This window comes from Prorops nasuta, unplaced genomic scaffold (assembly GCF_024137725.1).
Source record: "Prorops nasuta isolate Cenicafe-Biocafe unplaced genomic scaffold, Cenicafe_Pnas_1.2 PNAS00005, whole genome shotgun sequence".
Classification (NCBI taxonomy): domain Eukaryota; kingdom Metazoa; phylum Arthropoda; class Insecta; order Hymenoptera; family Bethylidae; genus Prorops; species Prorops nasuta.
The window spans coordinates 8,153,806-8,176,277 of record NW_027116802.1 but is presented as its reverse complement, the minus strand read 5'-3'; the positions used below and the strand labels follow the sequence as shown (position 1 = coordinate 8,176,277).

Sequence of the window (22,472 nt, the reverse complement as noted above, 5' to 3'; positions counted from 1 at the left end):
TAACCAAACACCAACACGCAATTACAAATCGAAATACCTTGCCACACCACTGGATCAAATAATAAATTAATAGATTGATTTGAAAAGATTTTGTGATAAGTTACCAGCATAAGCACAAATATATAGCATATAATTCCATTTAAACAAATCAAAGTGACCTTCGCGTTCCGTTTAATTGACATTACAAGGTCAAACCAAGGAAACCATCTTACGTCCTTCTCAAGGTCAAACAAATATTGTCTCGAGCATTCTTCTGTATCTTGTTCACTTTTCAGGATGATAACAGCTTTGGGCGTTTAAAACTGAGCACCCTGTATAAAACACATATGTGTGCGCGCGTGTGCGAGAGAGAGGGAATCGTCGAAGGGTCGGATTAATTGGGCCCTTAACTTTATTAAGCTCTCAACGAAATATAATATACAAATATCGATCCTGCGTATCGTATTTCTCGAGGATATTTACTTAACCATGGATTACCGTTTCAGATTAATCGATGGCGAGGGTCAGTAAGGAGAAGCAATGACTCGTACGATGCACCGTGACGCGCGTCGAATCAGAATCAAAATCAACGAGGGTTATCCGGTCTTCTTCGACGAATTGGTCGTTCGTGCAACGCGCCGTTAAACGCTCGCTGACTAATATGAGAAGAAGATGGCCTCGCTCCTACAAAGAGACTCTGCTAATCAGACGAAGAGAGAGTCTAGCAGCAGCAGCACAACATCCAGCTATTTACTGGTAAGGATACAAACCTAATTATGCTTTCACGGAGACCAATAAACATAGTTCGGTGCACACAAACACACACACACCCTGTCATCTACGAAACGACTGTGAAAAGAAATTTCATGGAAATTAAGCATTAGAAGCCTTTTCCAAGAAACAGGTGAGTGTGCATGCGTTTGATGTTGTCACGCAGAGACGGAGAGAATAGTTGAAAGCGGATTGAGCATTTGCCGAAAAAATGTTGCTTGGTTTATTGCTAATCTCGGCTGGTTATGTTTACAAGTGAGGTTGTACGATCCCTCGTATTGGGTTTTGCAATATTTAACAATATACAGCGTTATTCGCATATATAGCTCGAGAGAGAGAGAGAGAGAGAGAGAGAGAGAGAGAGAGAGAGAGAGAGAGAGGTCGTCTCGGAGAAGGTAACGCTATTACAGGGAATAGCCACACGTCCTCGTACAAAGGATTCGCATGACTGCCATCCTGTGCTATACGCGGGAGGAAATTGCCTGGCGGGGAGAGGAAAAAGAGCCAAAGGGCGAGAACCTGGCGCCATTTGTCAGGAACAGAGAGCACCGCGTTTCTCTCGTCGAATTTTTGCGCAACCCTCGACTAAACTTTTTCACCCCCCCACCTATGCGTTATCATCAGCCATCGTCACGTTGATTATCCGCACGTGTGCCGTTTTACTTCCTTCTCACCTTTTCTCGCTTCCTCCAGCCATTCCTCTATTCGCTGATCTCGCTCGCCGCTATATTTCGTCCGTCGCTTGGAATTTAAATTCGTCCACCAAAAAACCAGACACACGCTCTCCGCTCCCGTACGTTCTTTTTCACAGTTTATTTTCAACGCGAACACCGCAAAGACTCCGCGTGCAATTTACTCTACGGCTTTGCGTGAAAATTCGCAGCCTCGTTTGCACGCATCGCGCGTTGCGAGCTTACTCGAGTGTGTCAATTAGTTTACTCGCGGTAGCCACCACCACGGTTATCCTCGTTGATCGTTCTTCGGCTACTGCAACCGCGCGACCTTGAAGAGTGATATTGAAATGGAAGGACGAAGAGATAACACGCGTGCGTATATATTGGCGGTCGAGTAAATGCTAATGAAAAATTGTGTAGCGAGTCTGAAAAGGGAGCGGGAGGCTCGAATGTCCTGGAGGGTTTCGAGCAAGAAATACGAAGATGAGATTCATGTAAATTTTGTCACGCTATCAAAGTGATGTCTCGCTTTTGTAGAATTAATGTTTGCGATGTTTCCTTTTCATTTCCGGCCGTCCTGGCTCCGATATGAGACAGCTATCAACGTGTTGTGATTGATAGGGCGAAATTTCTCCTTGTCAAATGCTTTCGAGATATTTGAAAATATCTACATCGAATTTTTTACCCGGCTCACGATTTATGGTTTCTGGCTGGAAACCGGTCGAGTAAATAATAGGAGAAACGTGTGTTCTTCGATATAGAAGAAATTGTTCAAACTCCATATGTGCATGTACTTTGGTATATATATATATATATAGATAGGTAAAAAGGATTTCAGACAGGTAAAAGTACACCTTTTAGCGACATTACGATTATTCGCAACATCAAAAATTTAGGATGACAGCTTAGTGGTCCTTAAAAAAGTCAGTGTATCGTAAACGTGACTTTATGGAGAAGGACCGTTTTACGAGTACTTTTGAATATTCAGCCGAGCATTAACTCGCATGGCTTGCATACCTCCATGGGGAGGGGGGGGGGGGGGAAGGACCATCTGTTCTTATCCACGTGCCAAGAGTTAAAGCATTTTTAAGCCGCAGGGGCCATATAACGTACGCTTGCAACCCCTTAACGGAACGCGAAAGAATGCGACAATCAACTTTCCCCAGTGGCCACGCGTTTTCTTCCCCTTATTCATTTCCTCAATTATCCAGTACATTCGCCATACTCACCAAACACTATATACGTTCCACACGTTCGCTCCTCCCCCTCGAGCATTAACACTTCCCGCCACCAATATGTATAGCACACCCCTCTCGTTATCCTTCGTCTCCCATTATTAAGCAATTAAGCACTATGCTCCTCCGCGATTAAGAAAAAAATGAACGAGTCTCGGTGCTGATGGATGGTTGCTCGCACTCGGTCCGCGGACCATTCGGGCTCTCGAGGATCCTGCCTTTAAAGCGTCGTGTCATTTGCATACCGCTTAATCCTGAGAAGACTCGCAGCCGGAAGTTGTCTTTGTTCCCGCGACACCTACAGGGTGTTCCTGCGGAGATTAAACCTCTCCTAAAGAATTACTCAAACAACCGTTGGTCCACTCTGTACACACTGATTGTTCCAAAGTTAATTGACAAATCATTCCCGCACTCAAACCTATCGTGAGAAACTTAGTATTTGCGTTTGATCGTACAGGATGAAACGCACGATGGATCCTCCGAGGCCACCTTGTACAGAGAGAAAGGGACAAGGCGCACGATGACTTTGTCCCGAAAGTTTCCTGCCTCCGATATGCATCCTTGATCTCCTGGTCCCTGTGGTTTGGGTCCGACCCGAACTATCGGCTCTTTCGAAGCAACAAAGCTGCGCCTTGTGTTCCGGACAAACTTTCATCGACCCTTAGCATCCGTTTGCATCAACATTTCCGGACAGTACTCGATTTTCCATTCATTATCCTCTCACTTTCGTTCCGAGGGTTTAGAAGTGGTCGCGCGTTGCACCAGCTTTTTCATGCATATTCAACGACAGGTGTCAAGTGTATGCGTATATATATATACATGTATATATTCCTCGGAGTATTATTCGTGGACCGATCGTTACGTATATACACAGTCGCAGGATTCAGTTGTTACGAAAACAGACCAACTCTTGCTTGTGTATCCGCTTTCTCCCGGATCGCTCGATTATTTTATTTCCCGTTCAACGCGTGACTCCCCCCCCCCTTCTTCAGCATTCGTGTTCCGAGATCAGTTATCGAAAAATTGCCGGAGAGCCTTTCGAACGGTCGCTGGATAAAAGTACGCGCGGCGTGGAGAGCTGTGCAGCAGAAAGGGAGAGAGAGAAAAAATGTACTACCGGCTATAAATTCCTCTTTCAATCAACTTAAAGCGATGCTAAATTATCGGGGAAGGGAGCGAGCGGGGCAAAAGTCGAAGAGCCCGCAAAATCTACGATGCGGTCGTGGCACGGTTCGTTGGGATTATATATATCTCTTTTTCTTGCAACGCGTTTGGTAGGCGGTCGATGAACGGGAAACTTTGCGGTGGTGCGTCTTTAAGTCGATGGGTTAAAGAGGATCTCTCTTCCGGGCCTGCTGTGCACCAGCTTGCGAGTCGCTCGACTTGCAAATCCAACGAGTCGATCGACCCTTGTATAGAGCTCGCGCGGCCAACGGCCTAAAAGCTTGCTGCTCGCTAAACCATGCGACCCGTCTGAAAGGGGAAAGCCCCCCCCCCCTCCAGCCTCTTCCTCCACCACCGCACGGATCCATATCCAGACTCTTTTAATGGATACCCCGTACCTTCAGTATACCATCCACGCACTCGCCATAGCCCAGCACGAATTTTAATAACCCCCCTCCACTAATTGCAACAGCTTTATTCCCAGTGCGAACGCTGCAACGATTTTTCTCCATTGTTACTATATATATATATATATACATATAGATAGTTAATCCCGTGAATCGATTGGTCATTAGCCTCCGCTCGTTAATTACTCGGCGTCAACGGTTATCGACGCGCAGGAAAGCGCGCAAGCTGCATAGTATGGGCAGCAAATGGGTGACTCCGAGTGAAGCAACGAGAATGAAATCCCAGCGAGCTATAGTAGAATGTACCTACCATATGAATAACCGTCCGTAATGATCCTTCGTGGTTAGAAACTTTCCGAGTGGAAGATTTCCTATAATAAATTACTCCCTTGGTCGTTGCGCGGCGTGTGCAATTTGATCGTTTTCAGTTCTCCTCTCGATGTTCCACTGACCTATTACGAACGGGCGATATGCAACGCGGATTCACGGATGGTATCCTGCAGGACATTTATGTTTTGATTATTAGTTGCTATAGCGATCCACCGCGACGGTAGCCGCGCGTATCGATTTGCAGTCAGGAGCTGCCACGAGAGTCGCGTTAAAGCTTAGTTCTGCCGTAACTGCTGCCTTCTGGGCTGACCCGCGCCAAACTCTCGAAAAATTCCCTGTACACTGCGCTGGTTAAACCCGAGGAGTTTCCATTTCGTATCGAGAATCGTTGATTTATCATCGCCCTGCAAATTGCATGCTTCGAAACTGATGGGTACCGAGTGAGCAAACACTGGACGAGCGTCGAATCGGTGTAAGAACGACGAGGCTACATTGCTGTACGCATGGAAACCGTGTACGAAGAAGCGATAATCACACAGGCTAACTTTAATTGCAGCAACGGAACGCTCGATACCGATAGGAGCGAGTACTTGGATCGACGAGTGAGTATTACGATGTATATTACTCTGTCGAGAACCTTTGTTGGAGAGCGTGGCCTCGTATGCGTGGAAAGTTTATCTGCGGTTCCGTGAAAAAGGCAAAAAACGCCACATTGTAAAACGTTTGTTCAAAATTACAATGACAGTCATGGGTAACAATGTTGCTCACGACTGTCTTTGTAATTTATACAAATTTTTTAGAATGCAGGATTCTCCGTGAGCAGGAATGATATATCCAGCGAATCGCACACACAGTTGGCTTGATTTTGTGGGAAAAACAATTTGGAGAAGAAGGCATAAGCGGGGGATAATTAAATGTGGATAAATGGTGGAAGGAAAGAGTGCGTTTGGCAAAAAGAATTAAGTCATAGCTTGAGCGAGACGAGCAGCGACCAATGTGAAAACCGGTACGGGGTTTAATGGCGCGCTTACTTCGGTGTTAAAGTTCAATTTAATCGGCCGACTCGCCTGCATTAAATGTTTCTTTCGAGCATTGAGTCCTGGGGCGCGTTAAAGATGCCAGATAGCACGGGGAAACCGTGGCTCAGCATTCGCGCAGATCGTGAGAAATGTCACAATTTATCGTTAATACCGAACGATTTATGAGAGCGCGATCGGAGGCGATTGACTGCATAATATTCAAATGTAAATTTAACCGATTCGCTGCATAGATCCGTCGAAGAAAGCTGCAAGTTTCTCCGATTTTAATAAATCGATTGGTTCGGCTGTCCCTATACTCGCGGTGCAGACCATGCACCTGTGTTTGTATTACGAAGGAAGTCAGTGCGTGCGTTGATGGACTCGAGTTATTCTGAAAGTGCAAGGAAAACTGATCTCGAGTCTATTGATCCACGTGAAACGAAAAGCCTTCTCCATTGGATTATTGCAAAACCACGTACAAAACTGATTCTTGGAAACTCGCGTTAAAATCGCATTATTTTTTACCAAGAAAAACGTGCAGTATCGCTCGATTGCGTGTGTGTGTGTGTGTGTGTGTGTGTGTGTGTACACGGTCCGTGTTACGTTTTACTTCGTCATAGGTGCAAGTCAGTGAGAATTATACTATCTGCTTTAGTTGGCAACACGTTCACGACTGTCTGCGGATTTGTGTTTACATTTCGTTCAGTCATTTACGGGCCCGCGTGAAACGTGGACTGGCGCGCTACACGCACATCGGACTCGCGGCTGCTTCTATTTGTAAGCTATAACCGTGCCAGACACAATCTAATCTTTCAATCCCGGATCCTCGCTCGAATCTTTCGTGATTCACAGTGATAACGGTGAGAAGAAGAAACTCAGTGAGCTAACTCGTGTCCCGATGTGAGAGCAATTATTGTTGTGGAAAGTTTCACCGTTGCCAATGTGGAAGTGAATACTTGCCAACTGGTGCGTGTCACATATGTTTGGATTCTCTGTTGTTAACAATTATCTGCGTATTTTTCACCTTTGGTTATAAACCTTTTTCAGCAACTCGATTTTACAAGAATATTGCAAAGAAACGCGTTGAGAAAAATGCTTCTATTGTTGGTACACGGTTCTCCTCGGAGCGCTGCATCGCGATATAAGAAAAAAGTAACAAATATAGACATTGCGCAATGCAAAGAATGCTCTTGAATGAAGCCGATGACGCATCGTGAATAAAGATTTCCTTCTAAAATTGTCGATAGTGTCTTGTGCATCTGTTTTTGATTCATGTATTCCCCTCCCCCCCCCCCCCCCCCCTGTCTGCAATATTTTTACAGCCGTGCATTGTTTATCTCGGTACTACTCGGTAGTGTAAAAACCGTCGTATGTACGAACGTACAACATAACTCTTGGTCTTATCGCACTCTCTTCTTTCGCGTAGCAGTGGTGGTGGTAAATACGTCTAGTATAGGTAGAGAGAGAGAGAGAGAGAGAGAGAGAAGCGAGCACGTACACGCGTAATATGCTCGATGGAGCGCACCAGCTGTCGCTGCTCACGCTGCTTCAGCCTCTAATAGTTCTGTTTCTGTCCAGCTGTAGGTAATAAGCGCCAGCACTGTCGATTTACAGTCGACTACTCTCGAACGAACTCGAAAAACCCCCAATTACTGCACTCTCTCTTGAATTCTTGCGTCAAATTGTTTCGAACGTTGAGTTGAAAATATTGTTTTTCAACAATCCCATTTAGCCCTGTGACGAGCTGTCGAGTCTGTTTACAAACATTTGTAGCCTCGTTTTCAAAACAGGAGAGTCACGTATAATTAAAATAGTTCGTTCCTCGAATTATGGAATATTTATCACAGTAGTTTTAGACCGTATGCACAGAAACCGAGCCTCAACCACATCGTCTATTTCTCGTTAACGACTCTAGGAATATACACACAACTTGTGTGCTCTCTCGAACTTGCTATTTAATCGCTGTTGTTCTCCAGATTCTGGAAATTGTAAGAAATCCCTTGAAATATTCCAGCGGGAATTAATTTTTGCGACAATATTGAAAACGCGTAAGCTCTCCTCGAAGATTGTAATGCGCTGTGGCGCTAGTGTAGTCATATTATCACACACAGTCTAGATCGTCCATTCTAAATTCCATCTTTTTTGTCCAGAACTTCGTCGATATGCATATATCTTAATTTCTGTTCCGTTTGTCGCTTCAAATTTATCTGAATAAAGTTTTTTACATACTGTACGTTTACTTGTTTGAATAATTGTTATTTGAACAGCATTATCAATAAGAAACATTTTTCATTAATGTCCTTGGTCGTTATATTATTATTTCGTTATACCAAGGCAATCGCATTAAATTCATTGTGATTTCTCTGGATTACTGAACAATTCAATATATTCACTTGGAAATCCTCGAATGTCGATAGTTTTCCGTTCTTTCTTCTCCAAGTCCGGATCACGTCGGGGTCACCACTCGAAGAGTTACCAGGAAGGTATGATTTATTAAGTGATATTATGTTTTAAAAATGTTCCTGTCACAAATGTAGATATCTAATTTTTTATATTAGAATGACCTAATATCACTTTTATATATTTCCATTTCCATCCTTATAAATCCGTAGAAGTTTAAACATTATACTCGATAAAGTCCTGGGATGAGAGAAATAGAATGAGAAATGGATGAAGAATACGGTCAATGTGACTACATCACTACCACACTGTCACATCGAAGCTGCCCTCAGCCAACGTTGGAATTAATTTTTATAAAAGAGATTCGTGAATATTAATCCCGAGATTTGTCGATAATTGAAATTTTCAGGAGACTGAAATAGAGGGAATATCGGTAGTCGATGAATCGAAGGGGACAGAATGTCAGAGTTGTGTATTAATTAGGTCCCTCGTGTCCGAATTCTAACCTAATTGGACACGGTTTTTCCCCCGACGAGACGGATAACGGGGAGACGACACTCCCGAGAGTGCGGTTAGGATGGAAGGGTCTTTGGTGGTGGGAAAGAATACTACAGGGAGGCTTTTGCATATTCGGACTGCAAAAACACATCGAACACACAGCTTAAGCATACGCTTGTATGTACCATGCATATTGCAGGCATGTATTGCGAGCCACGAGAGAAAACTCGAGGAAACGCGAACCAATAATGCAGCGCTTTCTGCATTATATACAAACACGACAGACATTGACCGAGCAAAAATTGTATCAGGTACCAGCTTCGATAATATCCACTCGCGAAAGTGTCGTAATTCCACGTGCATTTTTGCGGTTCACCGAGAGATTTTCACGACTCCCCGTAAATACGTAAAAGACGTAGGAATTATTCAGCGAAACGATCTGTACGCGAAGCCCCATTGTGGAGTATCTCGCCTACCAATCTAAATAACTTTACTTTAAATTCCCGTAATCTCGAAAGTCAAATCCGCAGAGTGCCACTATTCCTACAAGTGACTTGACTTGCTTACAACTTCTGGGAATAAGTCGAACCACGCTAGGCTCATCTGCTGTTGATATCGCACTGGATTTAGCACTCGCGTCTACTATTTATAACCCAATTACGTTTAATAAAGAAAGCATTCAGAGCTCGTCCATCGAAGCTGCCGTCTCGTGTATCGCACAGTCCTGGTATACGGACTTTCTATCTTGCTGGGAAAGTATACGATAACGAGTGGTAGTATGCAAACAAATGGCTCCAGAACCTTTCAATTTTTCCTCGCCCCCCCCCCCCACACACACACTTTCTCTCACCCTACGTCTTTTCAATCAATTAATCAAATGATAGAATTGCGAGTAGGAGACAAGAACTCGTGACGTCCGTGCGCGATACGTGACTACGTGCGCGAATGACAAATTTCCAGCGTAAGGACGGATTTCATTAAACAAAGGAGAAAATTGAACGAATACAAAGTTAGCCGTGTGTCTCGTACGCCGGATTTGCCAGGCGTCCGCGGATTTCAGCGTCTATAGTGCTGATTGGATGTAATCCGTTTAATTCGGAGAATGAGTTTCACTGGACCATTTCAATTCTGGCGTCACAGTTGCATTTGCCGCTGAAGGACGCTTCTTGAACTTTGTCCCTAGTCGAATATATATATATATATGTGTGTGTGTGTATACTCTCTCTCTCTCTCTCTCTTGATACGATTCCCCTGAGGAGATCTCCTTAGAGCAATAATCAACGAACCCTCGATAGACTCGAGCGCACCTTACATCGGTCACGTCAGACTTTCCAAGAAGTTCCTCTTGAAAGCAACCAAATACGTGTTTCAGACTTTTATCCAACTTTCCTCGATCCGACTCGATCGTCTCGACCTCCCTACTCTTTCTTCATCGATCCACCGATCAAACTTTGCAGTACGTTTAATAATAGAGCGAATGCTGCCGTGATTGAAAAGCAATACACCAGCTTTCTACATAACAAGCACCTTGCAATTATTTTAACAAATAATTACAGCTCTGTGTAATTTTCCTCTCTTCAAATAAAATTACCCAACTATCTTCTTTTTACTTTTTACAATTAGGATGCTTGGTACACTGTAATTCCAAAGATATTTTCTCTTATCAAAAATTGCTTAGCGAAGGATGCTTCGTAAAAAAATTATTCTCGTGTGCTAAGAATCAGCAAGAGAGAGAGAGAGAGAGAGAGAGAGAGATGAGAAGAGTGTATAGCATTGAAGAGTTTTCTCGGTATACGCAGCTATACTGCGGTACTTTGTCGAGTGACCATGGCCGATTTTCTACTGGTTTTCTTGATACCGATGTTAAGCATTGTGTGAAAAACGTTGAAAAGGGTTCTTCGCACCAAAGGCACTCGTCCCTGGCCAACTAATTACTAGAAAAGTGAGGTCGAATGACGTTGTTTTCTGGTAGTTTTAACGAAGGACCAATTGCATTGGGTCCATTGAACGAGCAGCCAACTTCACTCGTTAATGCTTATAGAGATCGACTTGGGGTGAAATGCGTCGCGTTGGGGTTTGGACGGAAAACGAGAGGAGGAGCGGCGAAAGGTTCAGGATGAGAGAGAAACATTGCGAGAGCATTCCATCTCTCAAAGCAAGCAGCCTTTGTCCATGCATTTTTATAAGATTTTCATGCTTATCGCTTAACCGGCTCATACAAAAGGAAGGTTCTTCGACCTCGTTGGTTGCCCACTTTTCCTTCCGAATTTATCGATCCCAGTCGTCGGCCTTACAAAGCTTCGACAGCCGGAATATCTAATTGGCTCACCGCAGTTCTATGGGGTTCCATGCTTGGTTGCTCGCATGACTCACAGGAAAGATGCACGAAGCACCGCGCGCCTAATAGAAACTAGATTTTTCTGCATGCGGCACGTACAGGCTGAATATTTGAAACAAAGCATCTCTCTTCCTAGCTCCTCCTTCGAGGTCGATACTTTGTTTCAAACGCGAGAAACTTGTCTGGCAAGAAGAGTAGAAGAAACCTTGCTAGAGCTCTTGGAAAACGGTGATAAGCTATATATGTACGATGCATTGTGTTCGGGATTCTCGATTTTGTTGCTATTATATATATACTAGTGTGTACCAATGTTGAAAGGTAACGTTTGCTATACGTTCATTGAACGACGCACGCGCTTTGCGAGTCAACAGAAATCCTCCGCTCGCGTCTTCGAATGGTCGCGGTGAAACCTTATCCGATATGAAGAAGAAGGGCGTCTTGACGTCCCCACGTTCAATATTGATCCTACCAAAGTGCCTTTGCTGCGATTGAAAACCTTCTAATTTTCCTTACTCCGGTTTCCTGATACAATGCAAATACAGAGGCAACGTTTACCACATCGAGATCCGCTGTACTGGGGGAAAGTTCTCCTTGTGCTCCGACTCAAATTGAACGCATAAACAAGCTTGCTACGCCAATTCTCCCGGAATATGTAAACACTCTCCGCATTAATGAAAACGAATCGTGTAACTCGCCTTTAATGAAATTATTTATTCTTCGCGACAGTTGTAACTTGTTAGTCCCTCGTACAATTTTTCACATTTTAATTAACCGGTATTTCTCTCCTTTTTGCAGCTGCTAAATTCCTTGGCCAACGATTTGGACTGCATGCTGAGCGAGCTGTGTACGCCGACCGAGCCCTACGAGCGGTAAGTGATTTTTTTTGTTTTTTTTTCATCTTTTTTTTAACACGTCTTATCTTGCTTCGGCTCGAAGAACGGAAAGTTTGTTTTCGGATCGAGGACGAGCGATCGATTTGAGGAGTTGGAGGTAATATCCACTAGGCGCCGCGTGCTTCAAAGTCAGGCGCCATGATGCTATCGCTGTAAGGAGAATATATTAAAAGCAAATTTTACTCTATGTCCATAGTTCTACTTAATGGCGTATCTTTACACTCCGAAGAAAAACTACTTAACTTCAGAGGCATTTAAAAATACACACAGTAATTTGTAATGTAATTTCCTCGGTAATTTCTTAAAAAAAAAAAAAAGGATCGAGTAATTTATAACGAGCTATGAACAGTGCGGTATTTTTTTCTAAAGAAATTCAGATTATAATGAGAAGAATTATATTATTGGCATATAGTATATTGAATATTAGTTACAGTAAAATTTCTTGTATCGCGTTATTAATTATATTTTTCCTTTGACGTTCATAAGTCTGCTTCTAGCTTGTTATGGCGTTTTTGCCTTTATCTCCATGTTTTCCGTTAGTACACTCTTCTTACTATTGATTTTTACATATAAATGAAGCTTCAATTTGCTGATTGGATGTAAATTATATAATGCTTCTATTGTATTTATTTATTTTGTGTATAAGTGAAAATTTTCATCCAATATTTTTTTATACATAAAGTTATAATTTGAAATATCGAATCACACGCAGTATAGAAATCGTTATTGTTCGATAAACATGTCGAAACAATAATTAGCAATTTTAGAACCTAATTGAACATTACCCTGAAACACTATTGTTCTTGTGCTTTAGAATTTATTGGAGTAAAAAATGACGTTGCTTTAAAAGTATATAATATTCCTGTGCTTTTCACTAATTTTAACTGTAATATTCTCTCCTCTTGTATTTGTCTGAAGATACATTATTGTTTCCACTCGGCGCAACATCACTCCTGCGACTATTTAGGGAAATGCGCCCCATATTAATTCATATACCGTGACAAAAAGGAGGGAGACGGGATACTTTATACAGGCTCGAGCTATGATTAATTATGCGAAGCGTTTGAAGAAAATAAACGTTTTAAGAGCCGGTCTTATGCAACGTGACGTGGAATATTATGTGATCGATGGGAGTCTCTTAAAAATTATATAGACGATTAATTTACTACCAAGTACCCTGGTTTGGTCACCAAACTTTAATCATTAATTTCTTGAATTTATGACGAAAGCTCCTCGGCACCCCCCATGAACGCGTACGCAACGAATAATTTCCATATCGCAAGGCTATCCCCATGATCTATGACGGACTTTCCCCGGCAATATCTGTGCTGCTATACGGGACATTATATAACGGGTGCCTGGATCTACAAAAGGGATTTCTTGGAACAATTTCTCGACCCCAATTGACAAATCAATTTTCTTAATCATTCCAACTTTAATTCGCTTCGGTGCTTACACGATCTCGCTGGTAGACAAATGTCATTTTAACGAATGTCGCTTATTCGCGGAACTCGGGCTTGGGATCACCCTGTAGAATACAGCGTAGTGTACAGGGTAAAGCTAAGGCGAAGATGATAAAGAGAAATTCATCGGTGCGTCCTAATGGGGTAAATTGTAATAGGTGGGTAGGGTTAAAGCCAAAGATTCAACAAACCCGCCAGCGCGTATTCATTGTGAAAGATGAGGGAGACGCTCTTCCCGAATGGATGTTGAATTTCTCCAAAGATCCAGAATATTCCAGCTTATGAAGTGTTTATGCCGCTGGCATTGATAAATGGTTACGAGTGATAAGAGCTTTCATCGAACAGCTGTCAAAATTAGTTGCATTAATTATACGCATGATAAATATATACAAAACGAGTTCTTCAGTGATCTTTAAAGTTTAAAGGAATGCTTATTTTCTTATGGAATTTTGTGAATTTATTTCACTCGTGCTTTTAAGGTCTGACGAAGTGTGATGAAGCGCCGGTCTTTTGTTGCAATGGTAATAGGTTCATATTTGCCGGGTAGCTGAGAAATGGCAAAATTTGCATTGTCGTAAAGATTAAGAGAGTCGGGCCCGCCTGGTGTGTTCCAGAGAGATATATATATATATATATATATATATTAAAGTGGCTCTAGCTCTGTCTATTCGACGACGGTCCTCGTGCTATTTGCTGCTTTCAGCACCAAGAAGTGGCAGGCGGCTGGCAGCTGTCGACCCGCGGTGATTATGCATAATATTATGATCTTAATTCGGAGCATATGTTTCGAATTGGGTCATTTTCTCCGAGCAGCGCTAATTTCGCACATCCTTATTAATTCCGTAGGCTTCGTTAGACATTCGTATATTTATTTCCCCATCGTGCAGAATTTTCATCTCTCGTCGTGGCACAGCCCTTGCGAATGTACAATGTATATCTATAGGTATACCCCCGTTGTTTCATTCAATCCAATTAAAAATCGATCTAGCAACCTTTGTACCATAAAAAGCACGAATGAGACTCACATTGACGCGCGCGCGTGCTGGCAAATAAATCTTACGGGTTCGCTGCAACCGGCAACAACTTGGAAGAAGCAAACGCGTAGCGCGCGTCGGAGGAGGATTTTTTAATTAGAACGAGCTTAAAGTAATTCTTGCCTAATCGCGCGGTTGGGAGGAGGAAAAGTTGCAAGGGCTTCCTATAACGGAGTCTCGAATAATCTATCAAGAAGCGCATCTGCCAGCCACAGTCTTTTTCAAAGTTGGAAGCACTTTGCCAAATTGTGCCAGGATAGCGATAAATCGTTCACCTCGACGGCTCCTCCTAGGCCGTAACAGGAGACTGATGGACCATAATCGATTCGGAAGTGAAAATGCCTGCGAACACTCTCATCGCCTCATGAAAATTACCGCGGACGTTCCCTCTTGTTTCGCTCGGACAAAAGCTATCTCGAGGAAGACCGGCGAATCTCGTAAGCAACAATCGTACCGATCGATGAGCATCGACAGGTTGTTTCGCGTGGATGTGAAAGAAGAATAAGAGGAGGACGGGGGAGGGGGTGGAACAGGAGAAATACGAAATTAAGGGGATGAATGTATATAGCATAGTCGATGAATGAGCAGTGATCGAGATATATACTATATGGTAGGTAAAGAGGGAGGGAGGGGGGGTGGAGTTCGAGGGGAAATCAGGATACGCGAGGGGTTGAGGTGACGGGGAAGACATTTCCGGAACCTGTCATGGTAGTTTCGCGAGGGTGCGCAAGTACCACCACCGTAGCCAGCCTCGACATCTACACCGGCTGTGAAAAAAAGTGGGAATTTCATGAAGCTGGTTGGGCTGACTGGAGTGGCTGGGCCTCGATACCCACGCACGTCAAATCTGCAACCCTGTTCTTCCATCGAATTCCCTCTCTGCCTATCTCGAACCCTCCTGTGTGTCCTCCCCATCCCTTCCCATCACTTCCATTCTCGCATTTTCCATCCCTCCTCTTTTTACCCCCAATGAAAATAAATTCCAACTCGCAAAAATTCACTCGTCCAACGCGAAACTTTTAACGTAACTCATATATGTATATATGTATATTTATACCGTATACAAGGCTTTTTATTTTTCAACGCTCGGAGACCGTGCATTCTGATAATTAATTTCCGCCCTCTACATCTTTCATAGGCGGTCTCTTTGAAGTTTTCTGCCGAATCGGTAAAATGGAGGATTGAGTTTGCTGCTCTCTGCGCCATTGTCGTTTACAGCAATGGCGTAGCGTGCGGCATGTAGGGGCGAGAGCTCGGAATTAAAATGAAATTCCAGCGATGCCGCAGGACGCTTGAATTATCATCGGTTCGTAATCTCGCGACAACATTTTATCTCCATTTTTAATTTCGCCTCGTCCTATCTCACCTTTCAACGCTCTACGACAAAGTAATTTATGTTACCTATAATAAGCAGATAACACGAGCGTCCGATAGCAAAAGCGAATCCCGTAAACCACGCACGAGCGTAGAAAAGAATGTTTGAAAATCGCTTTTTTTCTATACAGCCGAGTATAAATTCGATATCTTATTCCTCTCCAGCCGGCGCTTTTTGCCACGAAATCTACAATCTTAACGCGAATCTAATGGCAACCGGAAGTACCTCTCGAAGGCTGCCTTTTTATCCTCCGAATCCGTTGGAATAAAAATCCTCTTCCGGATCCAATTTACTAATCACCGAAGGCTCGCGTAATTAAACTCGAATCAGTGTGACGAATAGTCTAAAAATCACAAGAATCGAGAGTATCTCGATGCTCTTGTCGTAACCAGAGTATAATCCTTGGCCGAAGCTAAAAGAATAAAATCGATATCGGAAAATGTGCGCGAGTACATCGCAATATCTCATTACCGGTGGAGAGATAAGGTTGGCTGTCTGGCAGATATGCTGTATACACATTGAACGGATGGGTCGGAATATAATAACGATCCTCTCGTAGGTCACAATAATCATGCTCGACGAAACTGCAATTACTTATCACGGTTTCGCTCAATTTGTAGCGCTTTATTGGCCGCAACTGGCCAGCCCCTTCCCGTACCGTTGCGATCTCGTTAAATCAGCGTTTCTCGCAGTATTTGCGTCTGCACGATCATTAAGATAATCATCCGTGGCAGCAGATTTGAAGGGTAATCGATGCGGATCATAAATTGGATGGCCGCAGGACTCTCCCCAGGCTTCGGTACTCGCGTCTCCCGTTTCCTTCTCCGCAGTGGCACACAAGCATGCAGCAGCTAGCGTCCGATCGACCAGCATCACCACCAAATACCTGTCATACGAGCTCTCCACTGTCCTACCAGAAAATTACACCCTGTACGATATACTCTCTTGCATATTGATGTCCCAAAGCTATACCAAACCATTTGGCAACATCTGCCAGTGATTATTTTCCACTTGGTTTCGCATGCATCGTTGCGTTCGTTTACGCTGTCACGCAAATTCTATCGAACACATTCCGGTATCATCCGGTTCTAATATAATTTACATTTGTCCCCGTATAGTCTCTTGGCTCTTGTAAAATCGAGCCGAGGAAAATCTGTGCTTGAGAATCCTTTCAGGAGTAGCTTTGTCCATCTGCGAGGCACACACCTATATATATATATATATGTATAAGTGTGCGAGTAGTCGAGTGCCGATCCAAGTCCAGTAGTCGAGAGCGAATTATCGAGAAACTCGATACTACGCGTTGGAAGTGGGAGTTTTCGCCGCGGGGATTCTCTTGGTTTCTCCGGCTGCCACCGGATATCCAGCCTGATTTCTGACGACTAACGCGAGTCTGATGTTTGCCGAGGGGACGATTGTACGAATTCGCGATAGTACCGCGCGCACACCCTTATCCCTGCAACCCCATATCGCCGTTCGCAGACAAAGGGTGTGTAGCCCACGCGAGTACGTGCCTTGGCCCATACCCGCTAATTCTCTCGATAATAGATTCCCAAATGCTCGTGCAGTCTCTCTCTCTCTCTCTCTCTCTCTCTCGTACCTTCTCCCCCCTATATACCTATCTATCTACAGTCACTTCCCTTCTACAGCTATATATATACCATACTCGATCCTCGCATTCCAGCACCAACGATAACCCCTCCAGGGTTATTATATTTACGCGTAACTCTGATTTTCCCAAATCGATGAATAATGTCTGGCCGACGGCTAGATTCGCAATCGCAACGATTTAAAATTTTAACGCTGACATTGATTAATTTTCTCAATCCACGATATCCAATAGTAATATCAATAGTGAGATCGTTATCGCCATTTCTGGTTTCCACTTGATGGAGAATCTCTATTGTCTATATGTATACACATAAATATAAAGCGTATTAAAAATGGCAAACGTTGAGTTTGGCAGCGCGTGACGTAACGTTTTTAAAACTGAATTATCTCATTGCGCGTCTTTCTCACTTGCAACCGGCGAGTCTCGGAGATTGCGTCATTTTGCGTGGGACACGAGGAAAGACATCGGGAGGAGCAGCAGACAGTTTCTCCAAAGCGAATGGAGTGTGAAAAATTCAATTGCGCGGGAAAACCATCATAGACCCTCGAGACACATTATTACCTTGTCCCTGCATCCCATTGTTTCTCCGGGCAACTGCGAGTTTCGGTTGTTATAAAAATTTTAATATCGTTCGCTTTGTAAAGACTCCTGTGAGAGAGAGATTTGCGAATATACAGGGTGTCCCACGAACGATGGCCATGACAAAACCATCGAGTAGGGTATGAAATTCTAAGTAAAAAAGTTCTAAAAATTTTTTTCCTAGCACTTTTGGTTAAAAAGTTATTTGCAATTAAAGATTATCGTTGACAGTAGCCTTTCTTAAAAAGGAAGATTGTTTTGATCGCATTGTAAGACCAAAAATACTATGATTCTGTGAATTAAAATACTAAGAAAAAAACAAAGCCAAACATCCACTTGAGACTATTGTAATGATGTGTTTATGTTTTGATTGTTTTTATGGCGCTCGCACTCAAAACTGCCGATCGGCCTTCAACCACTCCAATAAGTTCAAGTGGATGTTTGGCATTGTGTTTTTCTTAGTATTCTAATTCACAGAATCTCTTAGCATTTTTGGCCTTAAAATGCGACCAAAACAATCTTCCTCTTTAAGAAAGGCTACTTTAATCGATAATCTTTAATTGCAAATAACTTTTTAACCAAGGGTACAAGGAAAAAAGTTTTTACAACTTTTTTACTTAGATTTTGGTCCCCTATCCGATGGTATTGGCAAGGCCATCGTTCGTGGGACACCCTGTATATAAGAGATATATAGTAAATTTGAAAAGCAAATATCATTGCGGAGAAAGTAATATAGAGCTTGTGGGGAGGTCGGTTGCTAAGCTCCGAAAGTGTCAGCGACAGGACTCTGGTGCTCGGTTCATAAATTCTGCGAAGGCTACGCTTGGATTCGAAGATTTCTCAAGATAAATGCGCTTAGGCGTGGTTACACAAGTGTATGCAGTACATCGCTCGCTCGACCCTGCTATACCACTTGCTCTGCCTTGGGCTTCGCTGTGCCCCCCCCCCCCCTCACTCTGTAAAACACATCCACCAGCTAAATTTCTCACGAGAATTGTCTCTTTCCATCCGACGAAACATTCCTCATCCTAGCTATATACCTTACCATAATTCAGCGGCCTTAACTTTATCGACCGAAAATATGTTTACAAACAATTCTGCATATTTCTGGACATTTCTTTATGCACTTTGAACGCGAATAGATTTACACACGGATATATAAGTTTCTTTGTATCTAAACTGTACAAAGCCAAAGTTTCTCTTTCCGAGTATAGCGGGATCTAGAGGGGCCTTCTTCGAGAAGAGGGTTAACGTTACAAACACAATGATGTAACGTATTTACCGTGAAGCCGATATCTTACTTGGAAGTAAGAATTAACGATCTATACGAACGTAATAAATCAATTTCTTGCCTACTGCAATATCGGCTTGGGATGCGTTTAATGGAGCGTTTCTTATAGATAGTCGAGGAATGTCGCGCTGAATATATTGATCGTTGACAGTAGCAACCTCACCGACCCCGCGACTAATTCGCTCGAACATGCGGTGTCTTACAACACTCTCGTTTTTTTTTCCTCCGTGGAAACATCCGAAGAGCTACTACCGCAGTTTTCACTGACAATATCATCGATAAATCTTAACCCTATTGACACGAAGCTTGTAAAACCTTGTGTAAATTAACGCGTCTTCGTTCCCCTCTAATCTAACCTAATTTATGCAGGAACATTGATATTATGTTATATACATGAGTTATTATTTGACATAGCGAAAGATAGAGAATAGGAGAGCTTTGTTCTTGCGCGGATCAAGGAGGAGGGGAAGCAACAGTTAAATTCGAGGAGTATTTTAATATACATATAGCGATAGTTTTGATTCTAAACGCCTGTATAAAATATTATTATCGCTGGTTAGTTTCCCTTGGCGAGAGGAGGGGGCGTCGCGGTGGCTAATCGCACACATCCGCGTCGTAAAAAGGCGGACTCTCTTTTTATCCGTCGATTGGCACCAATTTTCTTCCGCTTCCTTCGTTCTCCGACCTTACGGTCGCCTTCGGGCTGCTTCCGGATTTTCCAATCTAGCCGACTGACTTTTATGGCGCGGAGACACGCACCGTGGAATAAAATGGCCGCGTACGCGAAAATCCTCGAGTCCTCGTTCTGTAACAGCTTCCACGCTCCCCTTTCTTCTCCTCTAACGGCGCGGAAGAATGGGCCAAGAAAATACTCGTCGAAAGGGTCCGAGTCACGATTGCGGGACGTAAAACATGAATTATCGGTCTTATCTTTCCGCCAGGATTCTCGCGCCAATATACGTTCTCCAAGTATATATAAAGAAAAACTTATTAAGCGCGCTAAGCTATTCTCCACAAAGGCTTGCAGCAATTTTTGCCTGCCCTCTCTTATAAAACTTTCTCGATCCTTGTCACTCGTTTCCCGTGTACACAAGTTCTGATGACAATTTCCCGAAGACCACTCTCCTTTGATTCGTCCTCTCGAGATTGATAAACCAACTTTTTTTTTCGCGAGAAAAAACCTGATAAATCCAAGCGGAAAGAAAGTATGAAACTCGAGGCACCTAGTACACACGCGATGCTTATAAATATTTCAGAGGACGTTTCTTCTTTTTGCTTTCTCGGAGAGGTCCAACCTTTGTCCTCTCGCTTCTTCCTCCTTTTTTCTCCTCTTTCCTTCTTTTCTCTTATCGGGTAACGCGCGCCGTCGGTATACCCTGTGGTATATGAAGCTACGAACAGTCTCGTTGAGAGGAGCAACTCAATCGATACCGGGCCAACGTTGAATTATGCACGCAGCCCTGCTCGCGATGCGGAACTATACCCGCCACTTGGTTAAGTCTCGTACACGTTGGCCAAATTTCTCTTCATTTGCCATAATAACGTAAAAGCTAAAACGTGTAGCAGCCGAAAGCTCGATAATTAACAAACCTATGTCATTAAAAACATGAATTTCGTTCCATTGATTTCTTCCTCTTTCATTCAGATTCGTTGGCTTCTCAAATTAAATCTCGCCCCTCCACTTTGCAACGTTATATTGGATATCTTTGTTGTACGCGAGTTGGGACAGCAATGATTCCGGCCGAGCCAATATTTGAGCTAAACTTATAAACTCGTGCGCCTGGCTGCACCGGCGCGGTACGGCGAGGGGGGGGGGGGGGGGGAGGGGTCGTCCACATGGTAAATATCGGGGAAACGTCCGTGCGAACCAATCGTATTTTTAAGACCGTCGATGGATTTTTATTATTATACGGTATCTGCCTGAGAATGATTTAACTCGCCCTCTTCTCTTGCGCAATTTCGATTGGTTGGTGGCTCGTCGAGTGGCATTCGATTATTCGCAAAGCTGCCACGTCGCAGCCAGTTGCTATTCCAACGTCCGTTCGTCTCTAGTAACAAATCCAGACCTGCGGACGACAGCCATGAGCCAGTCCCTCGTTTCTGACTGTTCGTGTGGGTAAAACCGTGCATGTGTACCTGGCCAATGTCAAACTTGATCCGAACAAAGACTCGATTGCGACACTTGTTAAAAAAACCTCTTTCTATATCCTTTCGTGGATTTGAATACCTGCTGTACTACCGCGAGTATATATATTCCTATAGTATACATACCTGTACACAGTTTCTTTAAAAACTCGTAGCACTCTAATCTCTAAGACGTTCGTCACTGTGCCTTTTTAATATTTTAACAAGTAGTAACAATATTATAATTATATAAGAAAGAAAGAGTTGAATGGAAGAATTCTGACCGTGCAATTTTTGAAGACTCGAGGCATGTATAAATAAATTGATTTGTCAAGCCTGTGACGTAATAAACTTCCGTAACTCGTTCAAGATCGAAGCTTCCTTGCAAAGTGTCCCATGTATAGCCTAGCGAGAAATTAAATTCACTCAAAGTGAATCGAGTTTAGCCGAAGGACGGATCCAAAGTATCTAACGAACCAAAAAATAACGTTGCTGTGCTATATATATATATATATATCTCTGGTCGAGGGTTTACTGGGGAATAAGTTAAGAAAGCTATACTCGAATCGCTAAAATCAGGATGAAATTTCATTCTCGGTTGTAACACTGTAATAGGATTAATCGATAGAGGCGATTCCGCGTGTTCTCTGACATCGCTCTCTATATCTATCCCGGTAACTCTACGCGGAGCTGCATTTGACAAATTTGCCAATTTATCTTCCACCATTGATAAAACCTCGACCCTCGCTCAGCCGCGTCGTTCGACGAGGAATTTTCTCTCGAGGAATCGATTTAAAATCGGTCGGGGATGATTTTTTTCGCCCGACGAAAGAGATTTCGGCGGTGGTACCAGGTGTCCGAGGCCGCGCAGATTCGATTTGGACGCGAATTACAGAAATACAAATTAGAATTGAATCTTGCAAATTGAAACGGGTCCGTTTCAATCGATGTCATTCGCCATCCAGGTCGACCCCTTTCGATATAAAAAACGACCGTCCAAATGAGATTCGAAGCCCCGATATAAATCAGGTTTGCCACGCGCGGCTCAAAATCAATAAGTCTTTGAGACAAAGGATTGGCGAGGCTGTCATTTGTATAAATTTGAATAACGAATGTGGGGGAGGTGTTATACGGGAGGATTTAAGGGGGGAGGGGCGGAGTCCAATCGACAAGAATAACAATCGTTTACAGTGATGGTAAAGGAGGGAGGGGGGTGAGCATACCACCGTAAGTATCGTTTGTTCGCATTCGCAGCATTGAAAACAATCCACCCTTCCGATGAAAAC

General features: G+C 43.3%; 1 protein-coding gene across 2 annotated transcripts in view; it reads left to right on the top strand.

The window, feature by feature from the left end:
• Positions 1–22,472, top strand: part of spri (sprint) — an 87,431-nt gene that overhangs the window by 7,172 nt on the left and 57,787 nt on the right. For both annotated transcript variants that reach the window (XM_066727844.1, XM_066727845.1), the window contains exons 2-3: positions 486–735; positions 11,611–11,684. In XM_066727844.1, the coding sequence (XP_066583941.1) occupies positions 652–735; positions 11,611–11,684 (158 nt within the window). In that variant the 5' untranslated portion in view covers positions 486–651. The remainder of the gene's footprint in view (positions 1–485; positions 736–11,610; positions 11,685–22,472) is intronic.